At 40.4% G+C, this 14,669-nt stretch overlaps 1 protein-coding gene across 1 annotated transcript in view; it reads left to right on the top strand.

Moving 5' to 3' along the window:
- CACNA2D3 (calcium voltage-gated channel auxiliary subunit alpha2delta 3) overlaps window positions 1-14,669 on the top strand; it is a 791,777-nt gene that overhangs the window by 630,698 nt on the left and 146,410 nt on the right. Inside the window, exons 26-27 of the mRNA XM_061195439.1 lie at window positions 33-154; window positions 2,832-2,912. Of these exons, the coding sequence (XP_061051422.1) occupies window positions 33-154; window positions 2,832-2,912 (203 nt within the window). The remainder of the gene's footprint in view (window positions 1-32; window positions 155-2,831; window positions 2,913-14,669) is intronic.

Genomic DNA, 14,669 nt, shown 5'->3' on the forward strand with positions numbered 1-14,669 from the left:
GCCATGCTCTTCTTATTCTTTTCTATTTCAAGGGACTTCCTGAAAGCTGGAGACAAGGAGAACATCTTTAATGCAGACCATTTCCCTCTCTGGTACCGAAGAGCCGCTGAGCAGATTCCAGGGAGCTTTGTCTATTCGATCCCATTCAGCACAGGTGGGTGCCCTTGTTGGAGGCCGGCTCTGTCCCTTTGGTCCTGCTGGCCTAGGCATTGCGTGCAGAGTATGAGGGAGCAGCCTGGATGCTAAGGGAGCCAAATTCAGTCTTGGGAGCCAACGTTGAATATTGGCCTAGCTCTGAACCAGTGACCAGTTCCATAAGTGTTGCTGCTCCAAATAAAAGGAAGCTTTAACTTAACCAGATTGTGTAAAAAGCATGTCAGGAAGCAGGACTGTTATTTTGTACCATGTGGAATTTGAATACAAACTTCTTAATAGATTTTTGTTTATCTAAAATGTGATCATGGCCCTACTTAGAGAAAATTCATGCAGCCATAACATCCTTTGCCAGAACCTTCAGCAAGTCAGATCACTCTGGAGGCCCACAATTCCCCATCAGAACTGATTTAAAACAACATGCAAGAGTAAGGACTAAGATTCTGTATAGCCTCGTGCTCTCCTGACAGGGAGCTGCAGTGACCAACGAGAGGCACGTAGCCAATGATTCTTCCAGTCTTAAGGTTTTACGATATTACCAAAAAAACTAAGGTCACCTCCCTCCAAAAAAGAACTGAACATTACCTTATTTCAGCCAGTTTTAGAAGCAAGACAAACTAGAAAATCTTTTCAATTGTCCTTGGCTTTTTCTTGTCTCATGCATCTGATATTTTTGGTGCTCATCTGTGTAAGGCTCTTTACCGTGCATTGTAGAAACTTCAGAGATGAATAAGACATAGTTCTATAAACTTGGATTGCTCTGGACAGTTCAATATATACTTATGTTTTATATTAGGACCTTTTGTATTAATCTCTTGCAAGCATTCCCAAGTCAACCCTAATGGAGACTCTCTAACGCTTAGTGTCAAAGCCCCTCCCTGAGCTTTGGCACTTGCTCATTTCCATGAATGAAAACATCTTTAGAAATAAGGCTTTCAAAATTTGTGGAAGAGATGTTGACAAGAGTTGTCTAATAATTATTTAAATGGACTCATTAGGAAGAGGGTCCCTCATTAATGAAGATATTCAAGGAAAGGCCAAGTGTTATTGTAGAAATTCCCTCCCTAGGTGGGGTTTTAGAGGGACTTATCAATTAGGTTCCTTTAAGGACCAAGATTCTTGGAGTCTGTGCTCCTGTGGTGACAGGCCTGTGTTTACCCACGGCCATGCACATACATGTGTTCTCAAATATAAATTTCCAGGTACTAAGGCTCTTTCTTTATATGTTTATCTGTATCACATTTCATTGCTGAAAATATCAACTAAGAGACAGTGGACTTTCTAATTCTACTGCAAACCTATCAATAATAATGTCTTCTTTTATCGTACAGTCTCATGATACTTTCTTTTTCGTAGTCTTCTAAAGAAAAAAATAGAACTTAGCTTGCTAGATCTGGACAGGAGCCATCAGGTTATCCAGAAGGGCTTTTTCCCAAAACTGGACAGAGAGGAGGAGCTATGGGTAATGAGAGCATCTCCCAGAAGTGCTGTGTGTGTGTGTGTGTGTGTGTGTGTGTGTGTGTGTGTGAGATGGCTCCTCGTGTCAGTTTGCTTTGTTATTATTCACCATTTTTCCTACAAAGAATTATGTCTGGAAAAAAATTCTGATTAATTAAGGTTGTTGTCTAATTGGTTTTTGGCAGGTGGGGTTTTTTACTGAACTTTCAATGAAATCGCATAATAAAAAAGGAATTTACCTTGTTCATGGTAAAGTTATGGATGACATAATATCTTAGGAGATTTCATGGCCCCTTTAGATTTGGAGAAAATGTTAAAAATCACCACATGCAGGTGTTGTGGTGGAGCTCTCCCTCGTTTTTTTCTCCTGTGTGTTGAATACCTGTACACACTGGAAAAGAAGCCGGTTTTTATTACAGCTTAGACTCGGGCCAGAGAATTCTTAATTGCTTTGGTCATAAGTGTATTCAGATTCAGATCTGCCTTCTCCCTGATTCTAAATTCAATTGGATTCCATTCAGCTCGCATTCATTGAACCTTTTAAAAGGCAGGCACTGGACTAACAATTATTAACTACGGGCATTAGGAATTTGTGCTCAGCGTCTTTTAATTCATGAGTATTAGAAACATTGTTAGTAATTAAAAATCTCTTTATACTAATACCATATTGTTATCACATTAATAAGAGTTTGGGGTAAGGATTGCATTCCAGCTCTATCCCTGTTTAGAATGGTTTTGTTCAGAAAAACCTGGCTTGAAATTAGAATTTTATAGATCAGTAAAGTTTTAACCAACAAATCAGAGCTAAAGTTCTCAACTCACTGTAAAATAATTTCAAAACTTTATCTCAAGCAGCTCTCCATGGCTATATTTAGAAAGGCAATATAAATATGAAAACTGACACAAGTAAACACTGATATTAGTAACCACAAATTTTTTAAAATGTGGTCCCTCCATGGTGGTTAATAATTTTGATGTGAAGCGGCTGGACAGTCCCCATTGGGGGTGGTCATAACTCGGTGCAGTGATTCCTTCAGCTGAGAGGACCGCCCACCCAGCACCTATCGCCTAACAGGGCCGACCAGCTCCGAGTTCTGGGAAGCAAGCCCCAGCACAGTCTGCAGAACTGGTGACTGCAAACCAATACCATCACTCTCTTAACATAAGCTCTATGACTATCTTCATTTTGTCATCGTGTTTTGTTTTGTTTCTTCTTACAGGAACAGTCAACAAAAGCAATGTGGTGACAGCAAGTACCTCCATCCAGCTCCTGGATGAACGGAAGTCTCCTGTGGTGGCAGGTAAATGATGGTTTATCAATCAATGAATATAAAGTAAGCATGGTGTCCATTCATCATTTGTCAACTACTTCCACGTATCAGAAACTTGACTTTGAAAGGTAAAAAACATTAAAAACTACTTCCTCTTCATCTTAGCATCATCTCCTCCAATCGAGGGCTCTGACAGCTGGTTGAATTTGATGTGAAAGCAGAAATATTTCCCAGGATTTTATTCTTAAACTCTGAGCCAGTAAGAAATTGTTGGTACGTGCAGAAGATCATTTCTTGACAGTAGGTGCCATGAACACTTAAAGTAAGCTCCAGATCTTCCACTTCTATGTCATTAGGATAACAGGGGCCATACAAGGAAATTGTGGGTTTGTTTTAGGCAAATACAAGCTGAAATGTGCACTTCTCTGGAGAGCGTGAGATTTTCATCGCCCTAATCCCCCTGAGTGATTAGAGTTAGATGTATCTACAGGTGCTGGGTTTGGGACCAGGAGAAAGCCAGAACATTTTATGATTGAGTCTTGAATTGTCAAAGAAACCCTGTCTCTGGCTTTTCCCATCTCTCTCACTCTCAGGAGTGTCAGTAGATTTTTGTGGCTGGCTGGCGGCTTTCATTGGTGGTATTTGGCCTAAAGGACCAGAAACTGCCACAAGCCCTCTTTTGAGGACAGCTGCTGAGAAAATGGAGCCTAAGAGCGTGTCTGGCACATTGTCTATTTCTGATAAATAATTGTTGGAGCCTTTGGTTGACGGATAGGTGAGACACTCCAAGTGTCATCCTGATATTGGCTAGATTTACCAAAGGGAGTCATTTTGTTTTCAGTAGCCTCTCTCAGTAAGTTGTACCGTAGGGTGGTTTTGAACATCAGCTTTTGTGGTGACTCCACACACTGTGAATATTTGTGGGAAGGAATTCAAATGGATCAGACGTGTTTGAAGTGGTTGTTCTTTGGCTAGGAAGTATTCCTTTTTCCCCCCCACTTTATTTCTGACATAGCCTATACATCATAATTGTATTCTCTTAGATTAGCAGGGATTGAAAGATTTGGGGACAGTTGTGCCCTGGTTATTCCTGGGTTATTGGGTATAGCAAGGAAGACAGTCTTATGTATCCGACCTGTAAGCTCATCTTGAACTATGCAGACCTATAACTAATCAGCCAGGAGATAAGGACTGTGAAAATTCAGGGCTGCTGTTCTTACTGTCTCATGTTCCTTGAGGAAAATAGGAGACAGGATCATTTAACTCAGCAAGATTTATTTTTGCTTAAAGGTCAGCCTTACTCGCCTCCAGGCTGACCCAGCCAGCTAGTTCTGGAAGCATGTTATCTCCCTGGAGTTGGGGCCACATGCAACAGCTGATAACGACATGGTCTGAACCAAACTATCTGTCTGTCTGTTTGAAATTTCTTTCTAAAACCTTTTCCTTGAATTTCTCATTAAGTCATCATGAAGGATGCTCTGTTTTGGCCCTAAGATCACTGTGCCCATCCCAGCCACATCTGTCCAAGTTTACAAACTGTGTGCTCAAATGTTTCCAAATGGCTTATATTTCATAAATGTCTATTTGGCTGAGTATGGGCAAAACATGGACTCAGCCTGGGCACTGTGTATCCAGTGTGGAGAAGACCATGACTTTTCCAAATGGCGTGCTTGTCTACTGTTGAGTTATACAGTTGGCCAGAGACCACAGGCAAGTCATGAGACATGGCTGGCCCACCTTGAGTGGGTGGAAGAGACATATTCCTGTTTACTACGACTCAATATGTGTCAACTGGTGCCCATTTTCAGAAGATAATTACAGAGCAAGACAAAGAAACAAGGTTATCCAAGGAACTGTATTTAGTCCTTACCTTTTAAATCTGGTGATTATTAATCTTCTTTTTTAAAGTGGGTCTTATAGACATAAGATAAAACAGAATTGCTCAGTTTTGATCTTGAAGGCTGATATGGATGCAGCACCGTGAAGGCAATGACTTCAAAAGGTCCTTTATGTCTCCAAAAGCAGAGAGTCCTCTTCAGCACTTCCCCCAAATTTCATTGACTCTGACTCACCCATCATGTCACTGGCTAATTAGGTTTGGTCACTTTCTTCTGTGTATTCTCCGCAAATTAAGTAGACATTGTTTACTACTCTAAAATTTAAAAGCCCATTTTAATTGGGGAAGAAACCTTGTTTTGGCAGGTGAAGATGAATAGGTGAGCAGGCTTGTCCCCCACCAGTGTATTTCCAACAGCAGATGGGATACAGCCAACTGGCAGTAATTTGGAGTTTCAATGAAATCCTTGTGTTAAATTGAAATTTATCTGAAAGGAAAGGTGTACAATTTTGCAGTTTATTATCAAGGACTACTTTGAAAAGCCTGCACTGCTCCCAGATCTGATCTGGTGTTCTCATGTTCATTGGCTACATATGTCTGTTTGGGATAGAAAGAGTTTCTTGTTTTGGTTTTGTGTGTGTATCTGTGTGTGTGTGTGTGTGTGTGTGTGTGTTATTCTCTTCTTTCTCTTTTTTTTTTTTTCCAAACAAAAACATTTAGATAATCATCTGTCAATGACAGTTTGACAGACTGGGCCAGATTCCATTTATACGTCAGCCTCTGTGCATAAATGGGCCCCATCCATCTTCTTGGCCTATGACATTGCTTACAGTCCTTCTCTTGAGGAACTTGCCAACTCTCCAGCTGCCACTAGCATGCTAAATTTGCTTAATTGCTTTCCCACTGCAAAGGAAGAAGTGGTATGACTTTCTCTTTGGCCCACCAAGTCTCTCCAGAGCCCTGGAACCTGCTGTGTGTGTCAGGCCCCTAATCCATTTTTCTTTTGTTATTGGAGATGCAAGCCTGGGACTGTAAGGTCCACGTAGGTTTGTCACTTACTCTATAACTTGCTAAATGTGTGGCCTTGGGTCCCTGAAGTTCTATCTAAAATAGGGTTGGGATTATTATCTCCCTCACCTTACTCTGGGTTGATTTGGGGATAAAATGAGAAAACAAACAAGAAAATATCTGGATATGCGGAAGTATAAAATTGCTAGGATTTGAGGTGGCCCATTTTTATCTTCAAGTTGGCAGTATACCTATGCATTCATTCACTCATTTATTCAATAAATATTTCCTGACCTCGTGCTTTTGCCAGCACTCTAGATACAAGTGAATAATAACCGGGCCCTGTAATTGACAGTTCCTCCCACAGCCCCCTGTCCCTCCCCACCAGAGAACTTTAAAATAGCAGCTATTTTTAAAGCTATGTCTACCCAGGATAAGTGAATTGAAAAGCTGAACAGTCATCTAGAAGCTCCTAGAGGTCAAAGACTTCGTAATTTTCATCTTCTGTCCTTCACAGCATTACCCCGATGGAGTCCCTGGAGCATAGTGGACCCTCAGTGAGGATTCTATAAATTGAATTGAACTTGCAGAAGCCTATTTGCCCTCACTTAGTTGTTATTGACTTGAGTTCCATAAATTACCTAGATCATGGTGTTAATTCTCCACTCCACTCTCAATGGAGAGACCAGGCCCAGTAGAACAAGAGTCATAGACACTGTTTCCATCATGCTAGGGTGGAAATGACCTGGAGAAGAAAAGAAATGCATTGAGGGGAGGAATTGAGCCAAGTTGGAAGGTATAACCATGCAGGGAATTTCTTCCCCTCCTTGGGGTGTTTGTCTGACCTTCTGTATTCTCCTTCTAGACTCTCGCTCTGACAAATACAAAATACTTAATCTCAATTTTTTTTTTTTATAAATTTATTTATTTATTTATCCATTTTTGGCTGTGTTGGGTCTTCGTTTCTGTGCGAGGGCTTTCTCTAGTTGCGGCGAGCGGGGGCCACTCTTCATCGCGGTGCGCGGGCCTCTCACCATCGCGGCCTCTCTTGCTGCGGAGCACAGACTCCAGATGCGCAGGCTCAGTAGTTGTGGCTCACGGGCCCAGTCGCTCCGCGGCATGTGGGATCCTCCCAGACCAGGGTTCGAACCCGTGTCCCCTGCATTGGCAGGCAGACTCTCAACCACTGCACCACCAGGGAAGCCCAATCTCAATTTTTGATAAGAAGTTCGTATTTCTGAATTTTTTAAGTACTAGGTAATAAATTCTGAATTATTTGCATTTGCTTTAAAATGTAAATTTTAGCATATCAAAATCTAAAATCTATTCTAAGATGTTCTAGTTTTATTTCTTGAATAAATTGTAAACTCTCCAGAGGCAAGGACCATCCCAATTACCTTTTTATTCCTAGTGCCAAGTGTGAGGGCTGATGTGGTAAATATGTCAAAATACTGACTAAGTGACTTGAGAAAGATGGGTTTCATTTTTACTTGCTCTCCGTAGGTACATACACTTGCACAGTTTACTGACCAAACAATAGGAACACAGTACTTGACCAAAACTCTAAGAGAGTCACTCAGCAGCTAAAACTGCAATCCACACCATAGCAAAATGATACAGACCAATATGGATATTTTAAGGAGTAGAAAAACTGTTTAGTGTCCATTCCTAATGGCAACTGTTAGCCCAGTAGTTGTCCCTGCATCAGCAGATGTCTTTTCTGAAGTCCAAGCATCTAACCTGATGCTTAGAATAGCTAATCTGATCAGCAACAGAGATTATAGGCATTAGAGGCATTGGTTATAGAAATTAATATTTTTAACAGATTTTTGAGATATGATTTACATACCAAAAATTCACCTGTTTTAAGTATAAAATTTAATGATTACTAGGAAATTTGGGGGGACTCTGATCTGACGGTCTATTCCTTTGCAAGGAACACACACCACATTAGATTCATTCACTGGGGGAAATTGGAAAATGTGGGTTAAATGGTCTCATTTGCATAATTCTGGGCAGTGTAATGAAGGGGGATGCTTGATATTAGGACAAAGGATCTCATTTTAACCAGATGATTAAGAAAGAGATTGCTTAACATCAATGACCATTAGCTATTGTCAGGTACGTGCTGTTTAAACTGAGTGTACTATTTAATATTCAGCTTTCCTTATAATTGGGTAAATAATGTTGCCAAAATGTTATAGGCAAATATTCAGCTTATCAACATTCCTTTGGTGGGATTTCATGTATTTGGTGTATATGAGTTAACTAGTATTTAGGAATTATGTGTCAAGTCTACATGGATAAACTTCTAGTTTGTAGATCTGAGCAAAAGGAATGTTTTATCATAGCAGAAATTAATACTTACTGATTAGATTAGTTGTTCTCAACCAGGAGCAGTTTTGACCCCCAGGAGACATTTGACAACATCTGGAAACATTTTTGATTGTCACGACTGGTTAGGAGGGGAGCTACTGGCATCCAGTGGGTAGAGGCCAGGGATGCTGCCAAACATCCTACAAGGCACAGGACAGCCCCCCAACAACAAAGGATTGTCTAGTCCAAAATGTCAGTAGAGGTGAGGTTGAGAAATGCTGGATTAAACTGACAGACAAACTTCAATTCTTGGTGCTTTCAAATTCAGTGTTTTCCCTTATAGGCTCATTTACAAAAAGATGTTTCATTTCTTCATTTTTTAATTAAATAATTCAATGAATATATATATATATATATATCTAGCATCGACTACATACCTAATGCTGAGGATACAACTGAGAACAAGCATCCCAGAGGGCATTTTGGAGCGAGTCAGGGGATGATGATTCATACAGTGAGAGGGCGCTGTTGGCATCCCCGCCCTGAGGCTGGGGTGGCAGCTGCCCAGTGAAGACCCATTCCGACTAAGTTGCTGCCAGTGGAGGGGAGCCTCCACTTGTGTGGGAGGTACAGACAACTGACAAGTGTGGCACGAATGGGAGGAAGAAAGGCAGAAGGGAGGGAGGGAGGGAGGGAGAATTTCCGGCAGTGGCTAAGGCTCTGTAGAAAATGAAGTGTGGTTGGGAGTAGCAAAGGCAGGGAAGAACACTCATGTTCATACTTGCATGTGACAGAGGCAATGCTTCTCCAGATTGGGGGAGGATGGGGGCTCAGAGAAGGCCTCCCTGAGAAGGTGACATGAGCAGAGACCAGAATGATGAGATACAGCCATTATGCAAAGATCTGTGGGAAGAGCATTCCAGGCAGAGGGAACAAGATTCCAGGAATCTTGAATGAGATCCCCCATACATGTTGTGTCTAGATGGGTTCTGTGAGACACAAATGAGTTTCTCAGGTTTGGGTGGTATTTACTAGGATCTAAACGCACAACTGATGGGCAGATGGGCAGATGCCCCAGGGGGAGGTGAGGAACCCAAGGCAAGTCTTTGCTCTAAATGTCAGCTATGAGGTGGGGCTTTTTATATATTTGACATTTGCTTTTTTAAGTTGACTGGTGGGTGCAGTGAAGGGACCAAAGGAGGTCAGGGCCGGTAGGAATGACAACAGCAAACTTCATAGAAATGGATTAGTGATGTAGCTACCAATTATGCTGTATTTCAAGTCTGCAACAGAATCTGAGTTAGAGTTGGCCACGTAGAACAGCTGCTGTGCGTACTGCGGTAGCCAGTGACAGAGCAAGCTGAGGATCATTGCTCCAGAAATAAAAATAGCCCAGAGTTTTGAGAAACTGGATCCTCTGTGCTGACTCTCCAGGACACTCACTCCCATGAGCCACTGTCCTTTTATAAACCTTATCAAAAGCCCCAACACATTCTCCACCCCAAAATCAGCCACAGAATTTTAGAGTTACAGGTCCTTATACCCGGTTTTCCAGTTCTGTATCGGCAAGACTCCTCTTTCTGAGGTCATAGTAGGATTTGGACATTAACCCTAATGTAAGCCAAGGATTTAGGAGTGAGGGCCATTTCTCCCCTCTTGCTCTGGGATTGAGTTTTCACATTTGTAAAACAAGGTTGATTGGTGCTTTGGTTGGATTTCTAACAGCCTAGTTTTTAAAGACAGAGATTTGTTTCATCACCACAGAAAAGGAGAAGAATTAACCAATAATGGAGTATGTCTTGCACCCAGATTCAGTCTGACTTTGGGGGGACCCCTCTGGTTCCTTTTGAGAGAAATAAATGAATTCATATAAATAAAGTGCTTGGTGAATGCTTATAGTTGAGTGCTCAGTAATGGTTAGCTGCTAAATTATTATTGCTGCTGTTACCGTTGGTAAGAAGGATGTATGTTACACCCACCACCTCTCATTAGTCAGTGCTTATTGCCATGTGCCGTCCCCTGTGAAAAACTTGCATAGGGAATGTCATTATAGTATCTTGAAATGTTTCATAGTAAAACCTTGAAGCTCACACTTTCATGTAGCTATTCCTTAGAACAGAGGTTGACAATCTGTAGCCCATAGGAGCAAATCTAGGATGCTACCTGTGTCCTTCTTTTAGAGTTTTATTGAGATATATTTCATATACTATTAAATTCACCATTTCAAGTGTACAGTTTATTGGGTTTTGGTATTTTGCAGGTTGTGCAACAATCTCTACAATGTAATTTTAGAACAATTTCACATCCCCCCAAAACCCCCCATACACACACACACACACACATGCACACTCCTTCATTCTTGATATCCCACTCCCCTCTCCAGCCTCAGGAAACCCACTAATCTACTTTCTGTCTCTGTGGATTTGCCTATTCTGGACATTGCAGATAAATGGAATCATACAACATGTGGCCTTTTGTGATTCGCGTCTTTCACTGAGCTTAATGTTTTCAAGATTCATCCATGTTGTAGCAAGGATCAGTCCTCTGGCTTTTTTTAAAATTCTATCTTATTTATTTATTTGGCCATGAGGGCAGCATGTGGGATCTCTGACCAGGGATCGAACCCGCACCCACTGCATTGGAAGGGCGGTCTTAACCACTGGACCACGAGGGAAGTCACTACTCTGGCTTTTTAAACTGCCAAATGATATCCCATTGTATGTATGTATAGCATCCTATTTATCCATTTATCAGTTAATGGACATTTGGGTTGTTCCCACTTTTTAACTATTATTAATAATGCTGATATGAACATTCATGTACAAGTTTTTGTGCAGATATATGTCTTAATTTCTCCTGGGTAGAAATTGGAATAGAATTGTTGGGTCATATGGTAACTCTAGGTTTGATATTTTGTAGAACAGACAAGCTGTTTTCCAAAGTGGCAGCACCTTTTTATAATCCCACCAGCAACATATGAGGCTTCCAATTTTTCCACATCCTTACCAATGCTTACTATTGTCTATCTTTTTTATTTTAGCCATCCTAGTAGGCGTGAAGTGATTTGTATTTCCCTAATAACTAACTACACTGAGCATCTTCTCATGTACTTGTCAGCTACTTGCATATCTTCACAGGGGAAATGTCTATTCAGATCTTTTGCCTATAATTAGGTTATTTGTCTTTTTATTGTTGAGATATAAGTTCTTTATATAAGCTGGATACAAGTACCTTGTCAGATATCTACCAGCTGTTTTTGTAAATAATGTTGGCTAGAGAGCACATGGACTAAAAAGCCAAAAATATTTACTGCCTGACTCTTTACAGAAAACGTTTGCCAACTCCTGCTTTAGATAAAAACATGTCACAGTCCATTTTTTAAAAAAAACACCTAAAATGCTAATTTGTTCACTCACTTATTTCACCATCTTTTTATCTTATGAAAATGAAGGGAATATTTAAATCAGAGGCTGTGTAAGTAGATGTTAAAGACAGAGCTTCCTGTATCAGAAGGTATCCATCATTGTGCCTAATGTTTTTATATATGTGGTTACAGAGAAATTCCAATCAAAGATCCTGAGCTTTCTAAAATATATGCTCTCACTGTCAGTCAAGAGAGTGATTTACTTAATCTTTGCTCTAGTTTATAAACCTCTGAACAGTGTAATCAGCATAATGCTTGTTAGAACGTTGGAAATGCCCTCACATACTTTGGTGGAAAACAGTTTCTGGGATACTTTTTTCCCCCAACATGGCTCATGAGAGATTTGGGGATTTATTTAGCCACCCTTATCCAGGCAAATCTCCTAGTGACCTTAGTGGGATTTTGATCTCAGTGAAGATTAGAATATATATGACTCAGGCTAAGTGAAGGGCCAGAGAGGATAAATATCTGACGTACATTTCCCCTCCCTGGGAAGAGAGGGCATGACCAGAGGCTGCAGCATAAATGCTTTGACAGTCGGTCAGTGGACTCTTGCTCATGGAAAATGCTTTTGCCAGTCTGTGGTGGGAAAGGGACAGTGCTGATCAAAGGCTCTTGATTCCCATGGCCTCACACAGTTTGCACTCACCAAGAGCTCCCACGTTCTATTTTGGGTGAAAAGATCTGCACAAGGTCAAGATCAGTGTCTGAATGTCATTCCTACTTCAAGGCCAAATTATATGTGACCAGGATCAGGCAGACTGGAGCGTACAATTGTCTTAAAACATAAAAAGAAAGTTCAGAGTGAAAACATAGTGCATGGGCATTTTATATGCTTTTACTTCACTAGCCTTCGTCTATCAACTTCCAGATTTTTGCTGATATAGTCAGGTTTTTTAAGCCAAAATTATTTTTGTTATCAAATTATTTTATTTGTGTTATTTCTCATTTTTTATGCTCTTCTCACTTCCTCTCTTTGATGCTTTCTGGAACCCACTCCAACCAGGTTTCATCCACAGTGAATCATTTCTCATCAAGGTTACCTGTAGCTCCTACATTACCAAATCCAAAATTGAACTTCAGATGTTCATTTTTCTTGGTCTGTGAGCAGCACTTGACCAAGCTGATCACGTTGTCCTTGCAAACCTCTTTACTTGATTCTTTGCCTACCTCACTGCCCACCCTCCTAGGCCTCCTTTGCTGATTTTGTTCATCTCCTGATTGTCCATGTCAGAGGGCCCCAGGGTTCCTGTCCACTCTCAAGGCTTTAAACATCATTCGTGAGCTGGTGATTCCCAAGCCAGACCTCTCTCCCTTGACTCTCCCTTGACTACTCAGTGTCCCTGCCTCTCAAATAGGCCCATCAAATGCAATCGATTCCACACCTAAGTCATTCTAGTTATCTGGTTATTCAGTCTAAAAACTTTGGAGTCATTCTTTGTTTTTTAAACATTTATTATGGATAATATTGAATATACTAAAAAGTAGATAGAAGCATAAGAAGAAACCCATGTATCCTTCATTCAAATTCCTACTCCACTAATTAATGATATGACCTTAAACAAGCGACCCAAACCCAATGATTATGTATCTTCATCTGTCATGTGGCAGTAAAACCTCACATTTTTGGTTAGTTTGAGACTTAGAGGAAAATGAAAATACTACACTGAAAACAACTGGCACAAAACTGGGTGTTCAATAAATGTTGATGGTGGTACTATAATTGTTCTTTTCCAAATAATTAATATAATAATTCCATAGTCTTCATATTGTGGTTCACCAGAATGAATGAAGAATGGCAGGGGTTGGGTTGTATTATACATTCTAACCCCATGCTCCTGCAAACTGCAATTAATTATCTGTGCGACTTTGGGATAATTCCTTTCCTTTTCCATGCTTCCAATTCCTATTTGTAAAATAAGAATATGGAACTATATGAGGGTAGAAATAGGTTTAGTCTCATAAGTCGACTCCAGTTGATCAGGAGTAGGTACCTAGAAAACGGATTAAAAAGGATTCTGAGGCCAGCTGCCTCAGTAGATAAGTTTGCCATGATCTATTAGCAATGTCTGAAACAGGTAGGGAGGCTGGTCACAGCTATTCTGAAATTTGCCAGACCTAGACTAAATGCTCTCCAAGGACCTTCCCAACTCCCAATCCTTTTTCTTTTTCTGGCTCTTCTTGATGAGTCTTTGAAACTGGGTCACATCCTATCCATCCAAATGAATACTCAGTGTCATTGGAGTGAGAAGTAGGTGTGGATACTCCAGTCAAGAATCTGAAAAGAAAGTGAGGGCTTACAAAGCTGCTTCTCCCAATGGGAGGGAGGTTTCTTTGAGATTTTATTGCATTTTGAGCATAAAAAAATATATAAATAAAACATTTTCATCACAAGGGAAAACAGGATAGTTCCCTGAAGTTGTGCATATAAACCACACCCCAGTGATGCCATGTGAGGTTGGAATATCATTTGCCTGGTAGGTTTCTGTCTAATAGCATTTAGCAATGGATACACTGGTGGGTTTGACCCAAGTGAAAACAGTTATTTCCTGATCTGTGATAGAAAGTTATAGGTTTCTAACAGTTGTATAATTATGATAATGGGTGCTATGGATAGATCATTTTAGAAATTGAGCCACTTCCTTTGATATTTTGGATCTAAGACGAGTGTGATATTTCTGGGGTAACTTGGTTAACTTGAGTAATGAGATTTGATTTTCATGAACCTTCAGGAGGAAATCCTGTGATTCACGTTTCAGTCTTCCATTTTTGTAAGAAAAAAATAAAATACCCAGTTGTCTGTGGGCATATTATCATCTGAAGCACAAGATTGTTCCCACAGGGTCAAGGATTTTTGCCTTAATTTTAAAAGCTTTCCAGGTATAGATTTGACACTAGGTCTTCTTTCTCCACGATCTCTGTGGCAGAAATTCCTCCTATGCCCTCTTTATATGCCTCATGTCTGTTGGGTCCTGCTATTGTGAATTTGTGATCTCTGGCAAAGCAAAAATAGTGATACTGTTCCGCTAAATATAATGAAGAAACTATATTTTACATGATTTTCTCAGAAACAATCAACACTAAACGTGATATTTGTTCACAGTATTCCTTCAGTAAGGCTCTATGACTCTTTGATGGAAGGGCATTTTTATTGGGGTATTTATAAATATGCCAGCAGCAATAAACAGCTGAAAATAATCTA

Source organism: Eubalaena glacialis, chromosome 7 (genome assembly GCF_028564815.1).
Source record: "Eubalaena glacialis isolate mEubGla1 chromosome 7, mEubGla1.1.hap2.+ XY, whole genome shotgun sequence".
Lineage (NCBI taxonomy): Eukaryota > Metazoa > Chordata > Mammalia > Artiodactyla > Balaenidae > Eubalaena > Eubalaena glacialis.